General features: G+C 36.7%; 1 protein-coding gene and 1 pseudogene across 4 annotated transcripts in view; both read left to right on the top strand.

The window, feature by feature from the left end:
• THOC2 (THO complex 2) overlaps nt 1-22,609 on the top strand; it is a 97,510-nt gene that overhangs the window by 8,183 nt on the left and 66,718 nt on the right. For 2 of the 4 annotated variants that reach the window (XM_004685773.1, XM_012727168.1), the window contains exons 2-7: nt 9,951-10,009; nt 13,547-13,638; nt 15,931-15,982; nt 20,359-20,429; nt 21,302-21,423; nt 21,985-22,118. In XM_004685773.1, the coding sequence (XP_004685830.1) occupies nt 9,951-10,009; nt 13,547-13,638; nt 15,931-15,982; nt 20,359-20,429; nt 21,302-21,423; nt 21,985-22,118 (530 nt within the window). Of the gene's footprint in view, nt 1-9,950; nt 10,010-13,546; nt 13,639-15,930; nt 15,983-20,358; nt 20,430-21,301; nt 21,424-21,984; nt 22,119-22,609 lie in introns of those variants that run through there. The other 2 variants (XR_001145612.1, XM_012727169.1) reach the window with 1 other exon arrangement.
• Nucleotides 12,251-12,917, top strand: LOC105853835 (annotated as a pseudogene).

Genomic DNA, 22,609 nt, shown 5'->3' with positions numbered 1-22,609 from the left:
GAGTTACACTGTATGGAAGGCAAATAGCTCTTATTTGTTGACTTCCACATTTCCACGCCTTTGGTGGTAACTTTTTATGAACAAACTATACATTTTGTTGTCAAATTTATCAATTTTTTGCTTTGTCATTAGTACTTTTTGTGTTTAAGCAATCTTCCCCTATTCCAAGGTTAATGAACTTATTTTTCTCCAATGTTCTGGACATACTTTGCTTTTCACTTTTATTTACTTTTAAAAAAAGTTTATGCATACAGAACTGGGGTACAAGCCAGCAGTGGGGGTGGTGGTGAGAAGAATTCACCTGAGACAGAGAGGGGAGCAGAACAGGCATGTTACCTACCTGCAGTTGATTTTTGTGTATGCTGAGTGGTAGGGCTTCTAATACATTGTACATAGTTCAAGTACATGAAGAAAACGCAACCTCATACAGATAAATGGTTGGGAAAAAGGAAAACTTCAATACCTTTTCTGGTTAATAGTAGATATTTTTCTTTAATGTCACATCAAAACTCATTTAGTGGTAGTTAATGGTTTGTAGCAATGCCGAATCCAAAACCACATCAATGACCTTTTTATACTTTGTTAAATAGAAATTCATTTGTTTCTCTTTTATTTAGAATTTTTTATCCATGCATTATTTTACAACATCATTCATTGGTCATTTAGAAGACATTGATTCACAGAGTGATGAACCTTTTCAAATATTGACACAATATGCTGTATACTCTCAAAAACATAGTCTTTAGTATCACAGAACTAATCGGGATGGTATGAATTGGGAAAATACTTATCAGGAGAGTATGTATTAGAAAGTAGACAAACTCATGGTAGCAAATACAAGTTTTCCAAATTTCTCATTTTTCTTTGAAACCTTGATTTTTATCATTGACAACAGTTACTCTCAGTAACAACTTGAGACAGTTGGTTCACTTGGTTCATTTTTGAGAAAATGCTTGCTAAAGACCTAATCTGATAGCCGTACTTAGTTCTTTCAAATAAAAATGGAGTTCTATGAAAAAGCAGCTAGTTCCGCTCACAATTTAAGCAATTGTTTAAGTGGTTTTCTTGGTATGTGGCAGAAATGGCTTTATGTGTATGTTTTCATTTCATCACATAGAATATTAAAAAATCCTAAAAAAAATGTTTTTAGCAAAGGTATTTTATTGTGAAAAAAATAACAGATTAGTCTTGAATTTTTAAGTAAGTGGTATGGTGTCATTAACTATAACCGTGATGTTTACAGCAGATCTCTAGATCTTTTTCATTTTCTTTGAGTGCTTTATATCAGTTGAATAATAACTTCCTGTTTCTTTCACTCCAGCCCCTGGCAACCACTGAAATCCTACTTTTGCTTCAATGAGCTTGACTACTTTTAGATAGCTCAGATTGGTGGAATTATGGTATTTCTCTTGTAGCTGACTTCATTTAGCATACTGCCTTCCGGGCACATCCATGTTGTAGTATGTGACATGATTTTTTTCTTGTAACTGAATAATGTTCTCTTGTATGTATATATCGCATTTTCATTGTGCAGTTATCCATTGGTGGGCATTTAGAACCTTTCTACTTCTTGGCTATTGTGAGTAATGATGCAGTGAACTTGGAGGTGCAGATAAATTTCTGAGATCTTATTTCATTCTTATAAGTGAGTACATAGAAGTGGGATTGCTGGATCATATCTAGGTAGTTCTGTGTTAATTTTTTAAGGCACTTCAGTACTATTTGCCATAATAGCCACACCATTTTATCCTCCTGCCAGTAGTGTACAGGGTTCCTATTTCTTTACATCTTCAAACTCTTGTTTTCTGTCTTTTTTTTTTTTAAAGATTTATTTATTTATTTATACAGAACTGGGGTATAGGCCAGAGATGCGGAGGGTGAGAGGATTCACCAGAGACAGAGTGGGGAGCAGAACAGACAGATCGAGGAAGTACACTGCTGAGGGGAGCAGCGGGCGGGTCAGGAGAGGTCTGCCACGCCATGTGGATCTCCTCCAGGGCAGGCGGGAATCGAACTCATGCGGAAGTGGGTTTAGATTCTCAGTGCCGTGCTTTAACCCGCTGCGCCACCAGGGAGGGCCCGTTTTCTGTCTTTTTTTAAAAAAAATTTTTAAAGCAAGGTTGGATTCACAGAGAAATTGAGGGTGCAGAGATTACCCCATTTGTTTTCTGTTTCCACATATCTTTAGTTCCTCCCCCATTAACAACATTCCCCACCAGTATGGTGTATTTGTTACAATTGTGGAACCTACATTGACACTTCATGATGGCTTCACTCTTGGTGTCGTACATTCTATGGTTTTTAGAGCCATGTAATATATAATGACATGCATCCATCACTGTAGTATCTCATAGAGGATTTTCATGGCACTAAAATTCCTCTGTGCTCTGTCCATCTTCCTTCCCACTTCCAGCCGCAATCACTGATCTTTTTACCGTATCCATAGCCTTTTCTTTTTCAGAATAGCATGTAGTTAAAATCATTCAGTATGTTGCTTTTTCAGATTTAACTTCTTCAACTTAGTAATAAGCTTTTAAGGTTCCTTCATGTCTTTTCATGACTTGATAGTCCATTTATTTTTTAGTGCTGAAAATATTTTATTGTCTGGATGTCCACAGTTTATCCATTCATCTTCTGAAGGACATCTTGGTTGCTTCTTAGTTTTGGCAGTTATGAATAAAGGTGCTATAACATCTGTGTGCAGATTTGTGTGTATATATACATTTTCAGCTCCTTTGAGTAAATAACAAGCAATGGGATTGCTGGATTGTGAAGTAAGAGTATATTTAGTTTTGAAAGAAACTATCCAAATGTGCTCCACAGTATTTTGTATTCTTACCAGCAGTGATAGTGCTACATCCTAGTCAGCATTTGGTATTGTTGTTGTTGCATGTTTTGCTGTTTTAATAGTTATGTAGTCATATCTGTTTATTTTCTTGAAGACATGATGTAGAGCTTTATTTTATACCACTTTTGTATCTTTCACAAGATGTTTCTTAAGATCTTTGGTCCATTTTTAAATAGATTCTTTTCTTAATGAGTTTTAAGAGTTCTTTGCGTATTGTGGATAACTGTCCTTTATTGGGTGTCTATTCTGGCTTCTATTTTGGATACTGGCTTCTATTTTGGATAATGGCCATCCTTACAGTGTGATGTGATGTCTTCCTGCAGTTTTGATTTGCAGTTCTCTGATAATAAATGGTGTTGAGGGCCCTCCCTGGTGGCGCAGTGGGTTAAAGCACTGCACTAAGAAGCTAAAGCCACTTCCACATGAGTTTGATTCCCCCATGAGTTCTATTCCCGCCTGCCCCGAGGAGATCCACATAGCAGAGGAGATCCACATAGCGAGGCAGACCTCTCCTGACCCGCCCGCTGCTCCCCTCGGCAGTGTACTTCGTCAGTCTTCCTGTTCTGCTCCCCTCTGTCTCTGGTGAATCCTCTCAGCCTCCACATCTCTGGCCTGTGGAATATGAATAAATAAATAAATCTTTTAAAAATAAATAAATAAATGGTGTTGAACATCTTTGAATATACTTATTGGCTACCTGTCTTTGGAGAAAAGTCTAAGCCTTTTTCCCATTTAAAAAAAAATTTTTTTTTGCTATTGACTTGTAGATGTTCTTTTTTTTTTGTATACTAACCCCTTATCAGATATATGATTTGCAAATATTTTCTTCCATTCCCTTAGCTGCCTTTTCACTGTTTCCTTTTCTGTGAACATTTTTACATTGATGTCTACTCTGTTTTTGCTTTTGTTTCCTGTGCTTTTGGTGTTATATCCAAGAAATCATTGTCAAGATCAATGTCATGAAGCTTTCTTCTGTTTTTTTTCTAAGAGTTTTTCAGTTTTAGGTTTTATGTTTAAGTTTTTTGATCATTTTTAGTAGGTTTTGTGTAAAGTGTTAAGTGTCCAGCTTCATTTTTTTAAGGTTGAGTATCCAGTTTTCTTAGCACCGCTCACTGAGACTGACCCTGCCCTGTTGTTTGGTATTGCCAAAAATCAGTTGACCATATGTGTGTGGGCTTATTTCTGGTTCCTTTATTCTGTTCCATTGGTCTATAAATTTGTCTTTATGACAATACCATGCTGTAGTTACTACTACAACTTTATAATCTTTGAAATCAGGAATTGTAAATTTCCAGCTTTATTGTTTCTCAAGATTGTTTTGTATATTTGAGTTTTTTATGCCTCTATATGTATTTTAGAATCTTACACTCCAATTTTGCAGAAAGAAGTCACTAATATTTTGAAAGGGATAACATTGAATCTGTATCTCACATTGTGTAGTGTGGGCATTTTACCAATATTTAGTTATCCAATTTCTGAATACTGGATGTCTCTGCCTATTTGTACTATCTTTAGTGTGTTAGCAATGCTTTATAGTTTTCAGGGTGTGTAAATTTTGCTTTCTTTTTACATTTAGTCCTAACTCTTCATTTTGGTGCTATGTCAATGTCATTGTTTTCACGTGTGTGTGTGTGTGTGTGTGTGTGTGTGTATATATTTGTTCTTTCCTTGGTAATAGGAAAACAACTATTGTGTTTTTGTATCAGTGCAACATTGCAGACACCCCTGAAGCTCCAAACCTGCCTGCTCTAAGTGGGTTCTACCATCCACCATGTCAAGACAAAACATATAAAACTTTAATGAAAAGGGACTTTAATACAGTAAATATACAATATGGAACACAAAGAATATAACTTCTAAATCAAACATCTGAAGTTACCCATCCCCTCGTAGGCAAAAGTCAACCCAAAAGGGGTTGGTCCAAAGCAAGGCCTGAAAGCCGCCACTAGACTAAAGCACCTTCTGTCCAGGACCCATGGAAAAGGGTCAGAAATGGCCAGACACATCTGGGAGGAAAAGAGCAAAATCAAAATCAATATAAACACGGCCATAGTCACCTCCCTACAGGTATCTCATCCACATCTGCCTTAACCAGTCCAGGGTCAGGGAACAAGCCTGGTTTCTTCATCACATGCTTGCTGCTCCATGTGGCTTCCTCAGGTCTCCTTCTGGCTCTCCATCCAGCTTCCATCTTCTCTTCTCTCCTTTTTCCTCTGCTCAGCTCCACCCTACTTCTGGGTGGGGCGGGGAACCTGGGACTTCCCCTTTTCCTAGGGTCCACCCTGTTACAAGGGGTGCAGTGGGTGAGACAGGAGAGGTCTGCTACGCCATGTGGATCAACTCCCTGGCCAGCGATTGAACTCATGCTGCAGTGGTTGTGGTAGCTTCATAGTGCTGTGCTCTACCTGTTGTGCCACCAGGGAGGGCCCTACTTTTGTCTTTTCAAAATTAATTTTTCAGACTTATTTATGTATACAAGAGCTGGGATCTAGGTCAGGGGTGCAGGGAGGATTCTCACCCCTGTTCTGAGAGCAGAACAGGTAAATTCACTGAAAGACACTGCTGAGGGGCACAGTGGGTGAGACAGGAAAGGTCTCCTGCACCATGTGGGTCACCTGTTTGGCCGGGGATTGAACTCTTCCCATGGTGGCTGGTGATAGCTTGGCAATGCTGTGACTTTAATCCTTGTGACACCAGGGAGACCCCTCTATATTTGTCTTTTAACTTTTAGGTTTTTTATGTCCCATTGTTGTAGCATTTTTGTACTTGTTTATATGTTTTACATTGCTATTAGTGCCTTTTCATTAAATTCAAAGGACATCCTTTAGTGGTTCTTTTAAAGCAGGCTAGATGATTCTGATTATTTAGGTTGGTTTCTGAAGATTTTTTTTTTCATTTATTGGGCCATTTCTCATTTTTTGATGTTTGTTCTAATATTGTGTCGGTATCATTACATATGAAAACACACATTTCTTTTGTTCTTTATTGACCAACTTAATACAGGGAAGCCTCCCAAACTTGTTCTCTGCCTTGTTTTCTCTGGACTTCTGTGTATAGATTATTATTTAGGGAGATTGCCCAGTTTCTTTTTTCCAGAAACCCATACACCCTTTCATCCTCTGATATATCTTGTTGTACTGTATGTCCGCTGGATTAACATCTCACAACCCAACTCTTTTTTTGTTCTTAGTGGCCACCAGGTAGCTAGAATATGCTAGGTCCTATCATTACCTTAAGTCTGGCTAGACAGAACCAGTCCTTCAGGCAGTTTCCCAAAATGCTGAGACATTGGACTTGTGCTTTGTTCTCCTTCCCTGAGGGGGAGCATGCTGAGCTGTATTGGACATTTTTTTTTTAAAGATTTATTTATTTATTCATACAGAACTGGGGTACAGGCCAGAGGCTCAGGGGCGGTGAGAGGCTTCACCAGAGACAGAGTGGGGAGCAGAACAGGCAGATCGACGAAGTACACTGCTGAGGGAAGCAGCAGGCGGGTCAGGAGAGGTCTGGCTCGCCATGTGGTCTCCTCCGGGGCAGGGGGCAGGCGGCAGGCGGCAGGCGGGAATCGAACTCATGTGGAAGTGGCCTCAGTTTCTCAGTGCAGTGCTTTAACCCGCTGCGCCACCAGGGAGGGCCCTATTGGATTTTTTTAAAGATTTATTTATTTACTCATACAGAACTGGGGTACAGGCCAGAGATGCGGAGGGTGAGAGGATTCACCAGAGACAGAGCGGGAAGCAGAACAGGCTGATTGATGAAGTACACTGCTGAGGGGAGCAGCGGGCGGGTCAGGAGAGGTCTGCCACACCATGTGGTCACCTCCGGGGCAGGCGGGGATCGAACTCATGTGGAAGTGGCCTCAGTTTCTCAGTGCAGTGCTTTAACCCGCTGCGCCACCAGGGAGGGCCGTATTGGACATTTTTGTTGGACTGATGGTCCTCTTTATCTGTAGCTCCCCAATCAGCTCATTTTTGTTCTCAGCAGACTGCAGCCACAGGAGAGTAAGCTAGTGCTGTCTGTTCTCCAGTATGTTCATGAATGAAGTTGTTCTTTGGGGCAAGGCTTCCCCAAATCTATCAGCATGTTATATGTGTCGTTCTGTCTTCTCTTTCCCCAGGGAGAATTTGGGAGCTGGGATTTTTGTTGTACTGCACTTATGTGGCAAGGCCCACAGGAGGAGGGACTATCAGTTGAGAGGGTGGTAAAAACCCAGGCTTTGAAGCTGGCTAGCGCTAGTCTGAGGGGCAGGAGCCTAACTGGCTTCTGAATTTTTTTAAAAGGAATTTGATACCGGTACTGTTGTTGAATTGACCTTTTCATGGGAAAGCCCAGGGACTTCCTATTCCAACTACTCCAGGACTGCTAATGTCATTCCCATCTAGGACATTCTTAAGTGAAACCAGCTTTTGTTTGTGAATGGTCATGAAAAGATAATGAAATAGATTAATGGCATCTTAATTTGAGACTGGCTTTTTTCTTTCCTTTAGTTTCTTGATCATAAGAAATTTCGATGTGACTGTCAGTGCTACTGCCTTAATAAATGTTAAGGTGCTAGTAGTGTTTCTTTGCTTTTCAACTATTAATGTAAATGTCAATAGAACAACAACAAAGGGAAATGAAATTGATACTGTTATGAATTAAACTCACAGAATTGCAGAAAGTGTCTCAGAAATCAAGGGTTCATGAACCAGTGTCCGAATTGTTCCTTTATTTAAATTTTTTTAATGTATCCTGCCCTATCTATAATCTTTTAAAAACTCTTTTAAAGATTTATTTATGCATATAAAACTGGGGTACAGGCCAGCGGTGCAGGGGCAGTGAGAGGCCTTAGAGACAGTGGGGAGCAGAACAGGCAGATTGATGAAGCACACTGCTGAGGGGAGCAGCGGGCGAGACTGGAGAGGTCTGTTGGCATGTGGATCACTTCCCTGACCTGGGATTGAGCTCATGCTGAAGCACCTGCAGCTAGTGTCCCAGTGCTGTGCTTCAACACTTTGTGCCACTAGGGAGGTCTCAGAATTGTTCCTTTATTGTAAGTTTCTTCTGTCCTTATTTTTCTTAAAGTTAAAAAAAAAAGTGAAGTTGAATTTTGTTGAAAGTTTTTAATGTATGTATTGAACTATCATGTGATTTTAAAAAGTCAGTTTAATGTAGTGAATTTGAACCAGCTGTGTATTTGGGATAAAGTTTAATTTTGATATATTTCAAAGTTTTTCCATCTTCCTGTTTCTTTACCATACATGCTTAAATACCACAACATTATTTTTCATTTAATATTCATCTAGAATTTCTCATACTTATAGCAACTTTTCCCTCATCATTTCTTGCTGCAACCAGGAAGCATTTTTATCCTGTATAGAATTTCTTTACTGTGTGAAGTCAGTTATTTTTTAAAGGTTTATTTATTTATGCATACAGAACTGGGGTGCAGGCCACAGGTGCAGGGGTGGTGAGAGGATTCACCAGAGACAGAGTAGGGAGCAGAACAGGCAGATTGTAAGTACACTGCTGAGGGAGCAGTGGGCGGGTCAGGAGAGGTGTGCCCCGCCATGTGGATCACCTCAGACTTGTGTTATCACCTCTGTGTATCACCTTTGGGCGGCTGTGGCTGGCTTGCAGCCTTGTGCTTTAACCCGTTGAGCCACCTGGGAGGCCCTGATGCTCACTCCTTATTTTGTATTTTTGCTGGTTTGTTTTTGGGGGTATAGAATTTTAGGTTGACAAGATACTTTGTTTTAGCATCTTGAATATATTTTCACCAATTTCTTGCATTCAGTGTTCTTGTTGAGAAGGCATGAAGATAATCCTATCTTTTCCTCCCTCATTTGCTTAAGTCAATTTGCCTTGTTTTTTATAGCTTTACTGTGATGTGCCCACATGTGGATTTCATTTCAGTTCTGAAAAGCTGAATTCTTGGCTGTTATATCTTCAAATATTGTTTTTGTCTTGTTCTTTCTCTTTCTGGAATTCCAATTAAACATACCTTTTTCCACATAATCTAGTCTTACCTAGTCTTTTCTGTATTTAAGTTAAAGAAGTATTGAACATACAAATATTTAATTTTTTTGTTTTAAACTTTATTATTGGAAATCATCACAAACAGATGAGAAGGTAGAATAGTTACCCCTCCCCAAATAAAATTGTCAACCAGATTCAGTGGTTGATCATTGTTGGGCAATCTTGTTTCATCTGTAACCTCACCTGTTTTCCCATTCTGCTGAAGCAGTTACTGTTTCATCTGTAAATATTCGATTATCTGTCTTTAAAAGATAGTCTTTATAAAATACCCCAATCAACTCATAATTATTAATTTTTAAAATAGTTTGAAACAAGATCCAGATAAAGTCCAACTATTGTGATGCATGTGTTTCTTAATCCTTTTTACCCTAACGTTTCTCAAACCCTTGTTTTTTCCCTTGGCAGTGTATTTGTTAAAACAAAACTAGAATATTGGCTGATAGAGATTCTCATAATGTGAATGTAGTTTTATGTCTTTTTTTCTTTTTTAGACAGTTCATAGATTGGTACTGTTTTCTTTCATCAGGATCAGGACATAACATCTCGTGATATGAACAGTCATCAGTAAATGCTAATTTCTTTAATTTATTAGGGATCTTTTAATTTAAGGAACTTATAATGTTAATTTCTAATTTATTTAAGATGATATAATTCATTAGAGACATTTTTTTTGTCAACTCTTGGCTCATAAATGACAGGAATGATAAACTTGATTTTTATTATCTTATTAGGTTTCAAATTAATGATTTGATTCATTAGCATCTACCCCTTCTGACCAATGAAGGTTTTTAAAAATACTTATTTATGCGTACAAGAGTTGGGTACAGGCCAGAGGTGCGGGAGGTGCTGAGGGGAGCAGCAGGTGAGACAGGAGAAGTGAAAAGCCTGCTTCACCATTGGGGTCACCACCCTGGCCAGGGATGGAACTCCTGCTGCAGTGGCTGCAGACAGCTTCTACACTTTAACCAGTTGCACCACCGGGGAGGTCCCCGTTTCCAAATATTTTTACTTGATATCTAATTTGTTCTGTAAGATAATCTGTGTTGGGATTGGAAATTAATACAGACTCTTTGTTTTATTCTAGTTTGCATTTATGCCGGATCCTTAGTGAAAATAAAAGTCATGATAGTTCTACTTACCGAGGTAAGACTTGAAAAAGAATTATAGCTGTTATTTTTTAATTTGATTAAACTTAATATCTTGTTTTCCATTAAATTGTCATGAAAGAAAACAAAAGGTATGAGATAGTTCACATTAAATAAGGCTCTTATGGTGACCTCTCAAACAGTTAATATTAAAACTATAGTTATAGCGAGATTGTATTTCTATATATGGATGTTATTTGAACTGCATATAGTCATTGATAGTTTTTTTTTTTTTTTAAAGATTTATTAATTTGTGTATACAGAACTGGGGTACAGGCCAGAGGCTCAGGGGCGGTGAGAAGCTTCACCAGAGACAGAGTGGGGAGCAGAACAGGCAGATCTACGAAGTACACTGCTGAGGGAAGCAGCGGGCGGGTCAGGAGAGGTCTGGCTCGCCATGTGGTCTCCTCCGGGCAGGCGGCAGGTGGGAATCGAACTCATGCGGAAGTGGCTTCAGGTTCTCAGTGCTGTGCTTTAACCCGCTGCGCCACCAGGGAGGGCCGATAGTTTGTTTTTTTTAATTGTGACTTGGTTTATATAGCAAAATTTAGCAGTTAATAGCTGTATTAAAATTACATGGACTAGCTACCAATCATCAACAAAAGAACTAACATGGAAGCAAAATTTATTCTATCTTACTTGCACTAGAAAATTTCCAGAAACTGAGGTTAAGTGTGTGTTTTTCTTTCTTATAAATTGTAGTATTTTATTGAAGTAATGTTGGTTTACAACACTGTATATGATTTGTGAGTATAGGTTCATACCTCTTGAGATGGATGTTACCAACTACAGCAACCACTTCTACCATAATCCATCGGACCTGGGCTGTCCTTTGCTCCATGTTCTACACCCTCCATTTCTTGGGAATGTCAGTTTTCTGTTTGTTTGTTTGTTTATTTATTTAGTGCTTAACTTTTTGTTTATATTCCCCCTATAATATGGTATTTATCTTTTTCCTTAACATAATCTCTACTTCTATTCATACTCTTGCAAATGGCAAGATCTCACTTTTTTCTTAATCTCTGAATAATATTCCATTGTGTATATATGTCATATCATTATCATTCCTCTCTATTTGTTCTGTTTTAATCCATCTGAGGTGTGATACTATAACAGAATCAGTATTGTAAACCAATGTTACCACAATAAAAATATAATTTTTCTTTTTGTATTTTAGCTTTTGTATAGTTCATTGTAAGCATAATGAAGGCATATTTGTGAAATTGCAGAATATGCTTTATGCATTCTTTGTAAGGAAACAGGATTATTGGCTATTTTTCCTTAGAACCTATTTTAATGGAAGATTAATTTTATTGCAAAGTACTACTTTCATTGCTTGAAAAGGGATTGAAAATGGTTGTGATTTCTGTTATATTTCCCTTTTTTTGGTGACCAGCAGTCATATCTAGGGAGATGAGTTTAAAATGTTTTTCTAAATTTGTGCTTTTTTTTTACTTTTAATTTTGCCCTGAAAGATTTATTTTGCCTCTCAAAAGGGATTTTTACATTGATTTTACATTATTTTTAGAGCTATGTGTTTTTCTACTTTTAATCAAGTGAAGAGGTAATATTTTTAGTGTATTATCACTAACTTCTCCCTTCCCCCCAAAATCTTTTTCCAGGGGGCTAATTAATTGTGGATGGGATAACTTGTGGTTGACAGTTCTCATAGAGCTGCCTTCTTTTTAATAATTTATTTTTTTATTTATTTTAAAAGATTTATTTATGCACACAAGAACTGGGGTACAGGGTTGACCAGAGACAGTAGGGGAACAGAACAGGCAGATCTACTGAAATACACTGCTGAGGGGAGCAGTGGGTAGGTTAGGAGAGGTCTGCCATGCCATGTGGGTCACCTCCCTGGCCAGGGATTGAACTCGAGCTGCCATGGCTGCTAAGCCATGATGGAAATAAAAGAGAGTTGCGAAGAAATTTCTCTGACAATAGGATATAGATTAAACTTTAGTATAATTTTTACTGCTATTCCTTCTCTATCAGTGCAACTGTGAGATTTCTTTGAAAATATTTCTGGAGATTTGGAAGCATGAGAAAATGGTTTTAAAAGTGTTTGTGGAGCTTCTTTTTTGCCCAATTCATGCTTCCTGTCAGCAAATGTCTGCCACAACAGTGCTGCCTCTCCTCTGCCCTGGGCCCTGTCACCTGCTGCCTCTCTCACTTCTGGCGGCCCCTGCAGCTGCTGACTGACTGCCAGCTCCCTGGGGCCCCAGCCCTGCTCAGCATGCCTGAGGGGGTAGGTTTGGTGGTCTGGCTTCTCTTGCAGCTGCCTCCAGTTCTCTGTGTTTGCTGCTGCAGCTTGCTACATACCAAAGGGGACACAGCTTTTGTTGAATTCCCAATGATGAAATTAAGGAGGTTTAGGAAGTTTCTCCCCAAGGTATCTGGGAGTTGGGAACTGAAGGTGAATGGAATAGAAGCTGAATTAGTGCAAAAAGTCACTGGAAAAAAGATCACAGTTACTTTCAACATTAACAATAGCATCCCACCAAATCTTTGATGGAAAGGAGGAGCCCTCTCAAGGGCAGAAGGTTGAAGAACAGGAGCCTGAGTTTACATACATGCCCAAATTCGTGGTTGGCACCAAAGCTTTTGTGTTAGACTGTCACTATCCAGGGAATAAGGTTGGATAAGAAGATGATGGGAACAACATATTTTCCATCAGGGAAGTGAGCTTTCAGTCTGCCAGTGAGTCTGAGTGGAGGGAAATGAATTACACACTCTGCATGGATTCCCTGGAATCGACCTTTTGTGACCCCTAATGGATTTTCTTGTGGACTGAGGTGGTAGACAGCATTTTTGCAGATGAGTTGGGTGGAGCTCCATATAGTCCTGGAGCATCAGGAGTACATTTTTTTTTTCTCAGCCACCTTAAGGATTTTATCAAGTGACAGTGGTCTTTTTTTCCAGTGACATTTTGCACTAATTCAGCATCTATTCCATTCAGTAGAAAGATAAGATGTTCTGAACATTTTAACTTTATGGCAGGCTTAGACCAGTGAACATAAATCTACTCTGAAGGCAGACACATATATTTATTTGGAAGAGGTTTTCGCCTTACTTTTGTGAAAACTAATTCCGTTTTACGTGATTTCTGTTGACCTCTTATTTACTGTTTTCTTTTCTACAGCTTTATTTCTAGATTTTTGTAAAACATGGTGCACAATAAAATTGATTTATCGCCTCCACAAAAAAAGTGGAAGAATCAAAATTTCAAGTGATGTTCACTCTGAATGCAGATATGTAAAATTTGTAAAGGATAGAAAAAGATTGGAAGAAATGCTCCATTTGTAATTAGAATAGTGGAGTCAAGGTTAACTTTCTTTTATGTTTATTATTGTGTTTTTGTGAAAATAAAAATAAAAAAAGATTAGCAAAAAGCATGAGAAACATGAGAAATGTTTTTCTTACTATTGTTTACAATAATGCTGACAAGTAGGAAATATATAGATCTCTCACAGGGTCCGTCTTTCATGTTCAGTAGACTGTATCCTTATACTCTTCCTTTTGTATTCACCAGATTTCCAGCAAGCTCTCTATGAGTTATCATACCATGTCATTAAAGGAAATCTAAAACACGAACAGGCATCTAGTGTTCTTAATGATATTAGTGTAAGTATATATACGTATTTTCTTCATTTAATAATTGTTATATATCTTGTTTTGCCTTTCATACAAAGATCATCAACAAAGTGTTTAATCTACATTTTATTTCATTCAAAATTATAGTGAATGCTTTAAGGTAATTCATTGCTGTAAGTCAAAAATTTTAATCTTTTTGTTTATGGGTAAAGAAGAAAATACTTGGTAAGCCTATGGGCAAAAAAAATCCTACTTTGTAATACAATCAAGTTATGTTTAGTTTAAAATCCTAATTATGTAAGTATAATTTGGTTAGGATTTTTTTCTGTAATAGAGCATATCAAGGCATTTTATTTTTGGTTATGCTTAGAAATTAAGATACATTTTGAAAATTGAGGATTACATTTTTTAAAAAGATGTATTTAGGCATACAAGTACTGAGGTACAGGCCAGAGGTGTGTGTGTGGGGGGGAGTAGGGACGTGGGCATGAGAAGATTCACCAGAGACAGAGCGGGGAGCAGAACAGGCAGATGGACTGAAATACACTGCTTAGGGCAGCAGGGGGCGGGTCAGGAGAGCTCTGCTGTGCTGTGTGGGTGGCCTCCCTGGCTGGGGATGGGACTTGTGCTGCAGTCTGTTGATAGCTTTACAGTGCTGCACTTTGACCCATTGTGCTACCAGGGAAGGCCCCGATGACATTATTTTTAACTGAGGCTGCATACGCTGACTTTCATTTGATACAATTTTCATGTGTTTGTTTGTTTTGAAAAATATTAACTGGACTTTGCCCCTAACATTTAAGTGGTTAATTATTTTAGAATATAAGTTAGATTCAGGTCAGATGTTTTCATGGTGATTTGCTATTTGAATTGAAAGATGAGTGCTCATTTGTAAGGATGCTTATTGTAAACTTGTATTAAATTTGAGTTTTTAAAATTGGCGTATTGTTATTATTATATTGGTTTTTAACTTGTATAAAATCATCTGCCAAGTTGAGAACAATTTTCATAATGTGTATTACTGAGGTGGGACCGGGGGCTTCCTGATATTAGTGTGAATTTCTCCTGTGCTTCGTTAAGCCTCTGCTAGGGTGGGTAATCTTTTTTGTATGATCTTTATGTTTTTCTGAGGATAGTCTTAATGAACTTCTGTATTTAGTTGTTGTGATACCCTCCCACCCCTTCATATTTGAACAGTAGGTTCAGTATGTTTTTCTCTTTCATTCATAAGCTGTCTCTGATAGTAGCAGCATTAGTTTGTATCAAGAAGTTTGTTTCTTAAACAATTAATATTCCATGTTTAAAAACTCTTATTCTGTTGCGATCTTCAAGTAGTCTATGCGTTCTTGTGAGAGTAGACTTAGAGTTCATGGCCCTTAAGAAAATAAAATCTAATACATTCCCCATTTTATTGGTAGTGGACAGTCCAAATGCACTTTATGTGTATATACTTGGTTCTTTCTTAGTTTTGCTTTCCTTTGAGTCCTTAGTACTATTTATGTATGTTTCTGGAACTGAATTGTCTTTGTCATGGTTTTTTTTTCCTCATAATCCCTTAGCTACAAGAGAAAATCTTGTGTGTCTCATACAGCTCTCAGTTTTTCTTTTGAATTCTATTTCTTCCCCTAAGTCTCTGAAAACTGGCTGACTTTAGGTTTGCTATAGTGCCAATTAACAAATTACAATAATAGTAATAAACATTGGGCATGGGAAGAAGTCAGGAGTCAAATCTACACTAATACTGAAGTTTTCATCCAGAAATGAGGGGAGGAAACTTGTTTCTCCAATAGCTATAAACATTAGTACATAAATAAAGTGGAGATTCTTGATTATTGTTTTCATCTTCAGAAAGTTTTGAGTTAGGGAACAATGGCTTATAATTGATTTTATATATTTTTAGATTTTTAATCTTCTATTACTACTTTGCTTTTTGCATAGATCAGTATTGATTCAGGCAGAGCACAGCAGTTAAAGTTTTGGGAAAATGTACCATCTTAAAGTCTTACTTTAGGTAGGTGTGAGGTACCCCAAATTCAAGTAGTTTCTAACATGAGACGTTATTGGGAAAATGTTTTTTGTGTCTTTAATATTTCCTAGGCACTTGTTTAGGTTTTCTTTAGTTTTTATGATAGACATTTAAATGTTTTAAAAATGTCTTCCCCTTTTATTTATATTATGGAATTTGACAAATTTTACTACTTGTTCAACATAGTGGTGTTGGGCTTTTGTTTTTAAAATTTACTAACAAGTGTTCGTAATATAGAATACTTGCTCGTGTGCTATTCTAGTATTTACTATGAATAATTTTATTTTTGAAATTAGGAATTTCGTGAGGATATGCCTTCCATCCTTGCTGACGTATTCTGCATATTAGGTAGGTATTAAACTTTATTTTTTTGTAGGAAGTACAGGTTTGGTAAATGTACTGTATTAAATACATTTTTTCTTTCAAGTTTAGGGTTTTACAAATGTATGAATGTTTCTACAAATCTAGAATATACTGTACTTTATAGAGAATATACTATTGTAAGTCAGATATTAATATAATCACTGGAAAACTATAAATGTAATTGAGAGGTTTTTTACCCAGAATGTGTCTATATGAATTTGAGCTAAATTAAGTCATTTCAAGTAAAGTCAAGTTTTCTGAAGTGTGAATTATCAGATTTTTAAAAGATTTATTTATTCATACAGAACTGGGGTACAAGCTAGAGGCGCGGGTCAGTGATAGAATTCTCCAGAGACAGGGTGGGGAGCAGAAAAGGCAGACTGACAAAGTACACTGCTGGGGGGAGCAGCGGGAGACACAGGAGAGGTCTGCCGGGCGCCATGTGGGTCATCTCCGGGGCCTGAGATTGAACTCGCACTGAAGCTTGTTGTCAGTACTGCTTTTTAACTCGCTGTACCACAAGGGAGGGCCCAAATTATCATATTTTAATAGCCACATAATCTTACTCAATGCAGGTCATTAATGAATGTTGTAATCTCATACTTAGGGCATTCAAGAAATATTTACTTTACTACTGTTCTTTACATTTGGTTCTTGTTAATTTTAAAAAGAACAAAAAGAACCAGAATAGTCAAAAGTAATTCTGTTTCGAGGACAAAAAACTACCTTTAGAGATAGCAGTTTCTCCATTTGTCCAGAATAAATAAGAATTTATGCAATGTTAAAAAAAATGAATATTTCTTTGACTTAGAACAAAAGTCAATGTCCTTCTTAGGTAGGCATGTATTTAAGAATTAATATGTAAACACATTTATTTCTTATTAGATCTCAACTAAAATAACTGAGCACAGTTTTCTCCATTAGTCTTTGATGTAATAGAAAAAATTGCCTAAAAAGAAATAGTTCACTTAAATGTCTTACTGGATTTTACTTAAATGTCTTACTAAATAGAAATAGCTTATTTAAATGTCCTACTGAGAGTCTGTAATTTGATCTCAACAAATATAAATGCTTGGTGCTTGATCCTTCAAACTGTTAAGATTTCATAATAGCAGTAATATTGGGGAGAAGTCAATATGTATGTGGATTGTGAATAATAGATGAAAAGAGCAGGCCAGTGGTGGGATTACATATGTCCCAATTCTGTTTTATTTTCCCTGGCATCATCATTAACGCTTTTAAAAAAAAATCTTAAAACTGTCATAATTTGTTTTGTTCATGTTATCTGTTGGTTGGTTGACTTATGACAACAACAAAAAAACCTTTTAAGCTTAAGACTGGAAGACTTATTTGTAAGTAATATTTTGTAGAAGTTTCTGTTCCTTGGTGGTATCAGAAGTATTATTTTATGTCTTTGGGTAATCAGTTAGCTTATTAGTAAGTTACAGTAATTTATTTTCTTTATTAACTTCTGGATATTTTCCCCTCGATGGTTATTTGTTAATTTGAATTATTATTATGAGTTGTTGCTTTTTACTATTAACATGAATTTATAAAGATTAAGTTTGTTTGCTCTTGGGGAATTTCTTTTAGTCTATCAAGTCCATTTTTACAAGCAAGATTAGGATGGCAAAATTGAGAAGAGAATTTCCCACACCTGCCCCCCTCACTCACCCCTGCCCCCCTCACTCACCCATCCCTACTCTTGGAAGAAAAAAAAGATCCCAGGGACCCTCCCAGGTGGCGCAGCAGGTTAGGACTTAGCACTGCAAGCTAGCTGCAGCTGCTTCAGTGCAAGTTCGATCCCTGGAGGTGATCCACATGGCAAGGCAGACCTCTGCTGACCCGCCAGCTGCTCCCCTCAGCAGTGTACTTCATCAGTCTGCCTGTTCTGCTCCCCTCTCTGTCTCTGGTGAAGTCTCTCACCACCCCTGCACCTCTGGCTTATACCCCAGTTCTGTATGAATAAATAAATAAATCTTAAAACAAAGATAAAAAAGATCCCAGGGTGACCTCAGACCAAAGTAGGAGAATAGGTTAAGAATGTGAGCTGTCTTTAATGATTACAATGATAATGATGCTAATAGTAATCATCATGTAGGTGCATCTTTGGAGCCCCCCTTATGTTATAGGCATATTCAACTTTTAATTTCATTTTAATTCTCACAGCTTCGGGAAGGGGGTATACAGGTCAGAAAACAGGAAGTGTCTGAACTTAGGTCTTTCTGGTTTCAGAGCCCATGATCTTTTTCACTCCTCTTGTTTACCTTTCTAATGTACTTCCTGGTTAAGATAACTTTCTTTCAAAGATTAATTATATAAACGTGAGAGGACTGGAGAGCCATATTAACCTGCAAGGAGGGCTTGTCTGTTGTAACTTGATGTGCTATCTGAACTGGAGTAGGTGGTGATGATACTGGGGACTAGAGTTTGGAAATGACTGAGGGCTTTTTAGTCAAATCATAGGAAAAGTTAAATAAATTATTAGGTACTGATTCAGGGATAATGAATGACTTTAATGGAATGGTTTCATAAGTTAGGACAAAAAGAATAAAGAAAATAGGGAGGGCATAGTTGGGATAAGTTATGTATTTGATTAGATAGTTCAGCTAAGAAATTTACTGAGGTCCTATGAATCATTTCCTAACATGGTCAGGATCCAGAGAATGGTATCTTAAGTAGGTTGGAAGGCTAAGAGGAGCACTTAGTTGGTTTGAAGAGGGTAAACTTTCTGCTCAGGTGCTTCAATCTTAGGGACTTTCGGTGTAGGTCTCAGGGACTTTTGGGACTTGGAGCGTAGATGTTCGTTAAAAGCCCAACTTAGTCTCAACCAGTCAAGATCAGTATCCTTAAGAGTTTTAGGTTGAGGAGGGATCACAAGCCCAGATAATGGGGAGACATCTAGGAGTCCCTGAACAGGACTTAGTGAGGAAATGTAGGGCAATTTACACTGTATGAATTGTATACTAAAAATGTTTCAGTACCCTGGAGCTGACTTTGTGCTTAGCTGCAGTGGCCAGGATATTGGGGAATGGTACTGTTCAAGAAGGGAAAGTGGAGAAACAAAAAATGTGGATATGTTTGAGGATAAATACCTTTCTCTTTTGATTCTCAATGCTGGCAACAGGAAATAAACTATAGGAAAGCAGTGGTAGGATGTCTGTTTGGGAAGAACCCTAGAACCTTAGAGCATAATTACTAAAGTTGGTATCTTATTCAATAGTACATGCTAAATTTTGAGTTGATTTTAAAGTAATAATCCTGAGATCAACTTTGTAATCCTGCAAATACTGGTTGAAATTTTTGAATACCAAGAAACTGTGTCTTTGTATTGAGAGATAGTTTTATTTCATCTATACTTCAAATCAGAGATTTGTGCGACAAATTTTCTGAATAATTTAAAAGATATATTTATTCATGAATATAAGAGCTGGGGTACAGGACAGAGGTGTAGGAAGGTAAGAGGATTATTCATGTAGAGACAGTGTGGGGAGCAGAACAGGCGAATCTACTGAAACACTGCTGAGACAGGCAGTGGGCAAGACAGGAGAGATCTACTATGCCATGTGGGTCACCTTCCTGGCTGGGACTGAGTTCAAGCCTTAGTGGCTTCAAACTCATGCTCTAGTGACTGCAGACAGCTTCATAATGCTGAGATTTAACCCTATGCACCACCAGGGATGGCTTGAAGTTTCAGTTTTTAATATTTAAGTAGGAAGAAAACAATGACCTTTCATACATTTGCTGACTAGAATTGTAGTTCAAACTAGGGTGTTAAACATACCTTCTAATAGTATCTTTCCATTGAGCAGGCACCCGGGTAGCTTGGTTAGAACATGAGATACTGTACCAAGGTTGTTCTAGGTCAATGTTTTGATATTTATGAATAATAGAATCATTAGAGTTAGAAGAGATCCATGTTGTCACCACTTAAGGAATCTCTTAAGTATCTCTGACATGTGGTCATTAATACTTTGCTTAAATATTTTAAATTTCCAAAACTTTTTGAAGCTATATTGCTTCAAGTGACATAATACTTAGCTATTGTAAAGTTGACTTAATACTATTTTATGGATACGCCATTTGTTCACAGGTTGGTCTCATACCAGAAGAAGTTAAGTCTAGGCACTCACGTACATATGAAAGAGTTTGTGCTTCCATAGTTTAAACTTTTTTCCAAATTCAGAATTAGACATTTTAAAATTAAAGTTTATGCTTCCATAGTTTAATTTTTTTTCAATTTCAAAATTAGGCATTTTAAAATTAGATAGACATTTTAAAATTAAAGAAAATAAGTATATTATAATTATACTGGAGGAGTCTAGAAAAATCAAACTTTCATCTTTTTGTTTGTTATTTAGACATTGAGACAAATTGTTTAGAAGAAAAAAGCAAGAGAGACTATTTTACACAACTGGTATTAGCATGTTTGGTAAGTTTTAAAAAATACATTCCCCTTTTAAGTTTTACATCAAACAATTGTAATCTCAGTTCGTGCTAATGGAGGACAGTGGCTTTCAGTTGACTGTTCATTATCAGGTGAGATGTATGTTTTGATATGGAATGCTTTGTAAAATTAGACTTCTTAATTATGAAACAGGTATGCTAGTAGGTCACTTAAAATGTATATATACATGCACATGTACATTTACACAAATGTATAAGCATTATATACAGTTAAAATGTATTTATATATAAACCTTTGTTGATATTCCTGACTTTTAAGTGCTTAACTAAGAAAAAGGTAAGCATTGGTTAAGTAGAAATGATGTGGACAATACTTAAAACTGAAGAAATTTTCACAGACCCTTTATTAGGCGAGAAGAAAATATATGGAGATAGTTTAAAAATAATTTTTAGAACTTGTCTTAGTCATTGTCTTGTAAGTTATTTTATGTTCATAAATTGGAACCAAGGAGGAACGACATTACTCAAACCTTTTCTGTCATAGGGTTTGGCTTAAATACTAAAAACTAACGGCTGAATTGTTCTATTAAAGATTCAGCTCACTGACTAATGTTCATCTGTGTATGAATTTCATATGTAGTTTTTGTAGGCTGTGTATAGCACACATGTACATTTTTAAAAAAGCAGAACTATAGATTCAATTTTCAGTATTTGGAGTCATCATTTTTATTAAGTTGAGATTCCAGGCCTTTTTCATAAGTTGTAGATATATATAGGATATGGTTTTAATATTCTTATTTCAGAAAATTATTTTGACTATGTTTAAATTGAGACTATGAGATATGGATGCAGTTGGAATGCTAAGGAATAAATGACCTTTAATATTCTTTAATACAGTATTTAGTTTCAGACACAGTTCTAAAGGAACGCCTGGATCCTGAAACATTGGAATCATTAGGGCTTATCAAACAATCTCAGCAATTCAATCAAAAGTCAGTTAAAATCAAGACAAAACTGTTGTAAGTACATATATCTTTATGTTGCATATAAAATACCTGAGTATGTTTTTTAGTTCTCAGTTTGAATGCTAGATGTCTTTAAAGGCAGTTTGAAATTTTTTTGTGGATGTTAGCATGTATTTTCTAAGTTTCCTTCTAAAAATAGCCCAAGGTTATTGAGTCAGTACAGACCTTTACCTGTGTAATATCAGTGTTAATTTTTCCACAGTAGAAGTCAAAATAACAGTCACTGCTTTTAATATTACCAGTGAAATAACATAACTGGCTATACTTTGGTATAATTTTTAGTGAATGATGAAAATAATGGTATGTTATTTTTCCTTGGCATTAGCAATATCCTTTTCTCCTTACTTGGTTTTACTGTTATTAACATTGTGGTGTCTCTATGAACCACTGTTAATTTCTGTCCTGAAAAACACACACAGTTAATTTTCAGCAACTATTCTTATGATTGTTGTATATAAGATATAAGAAACTTAAATGAGGCTAATGCATTATTCTTATGCAAGCCTGTTAATTGAAATTAATATTATGCTCTTTATAATATTTATCTAATTTCAGTTATAAGCAGCAAAAATTCAATTTGTTAAGAGAGGAGAATGAAGGTTATGCCAAGCTGATCGCTGAATTGGGACAAGATTTATCTGGAAACATTACTAGTGATTTAATCTTAGAAAATATTAAATCTTTAATAGGTAAGCTATTTATACACAGTATATGTTGTTAAGTTTTTATGATGAATATCCATAAAGATAAAATGAATACAGTCACAAAAGACTTGGTTTTCAATTAAGAAATGAAACAAGTGTCCAGCTTGTATTTTTAAGATATTATCAGTAATAATACAATTTGAATGACATAAGAAACCTTTTTGTCATTGTTACTTTACCTATGTTTTATATTAGTTTACTGTATTCTCTAGTATTACTATCTTTAACTTTTAAAGTATTTTTGAACAATTTCATAGAGGTCTGAAAATTAGTAAGAAAATGTTGTACTTTTATAAAATCTTTAGTGAGTTTTGAAACTTAAAAATGTTTAGTTCGGGCCCTCCCTGGTGGCGCAGTGGGTTAAAGCACAGCACTCAGAAGCTAAAGCCACCTCTGCATGAGTTCGATTCCCGCCTGCCCTGGAGGTGACCACATGGCGAGGCAGACCTCTCCTGACCCGCCCGCTGCTCCCCTCA

The sequence above is a fragment of the Condylura cristata genome, unplaced genomic scaffold, assembly GCF_000260355.1.
Source record: "Condylura cristata isolate star-nosed mole 26May11 unplaced genomic scaffold, ConCri1.0 scaffold00019, whole genome shotgun sequence".
NCBI classification, from domain to species: domain Eukaryota; kingdom Metazoa; phylum Chordata; class Mammalia; order Eulipotyphla; family Talpidae; genus Condylura; species Condylura cristata.
This window is presented reverse-complemented; position numbering and strand designations above follow the sequence as displayed.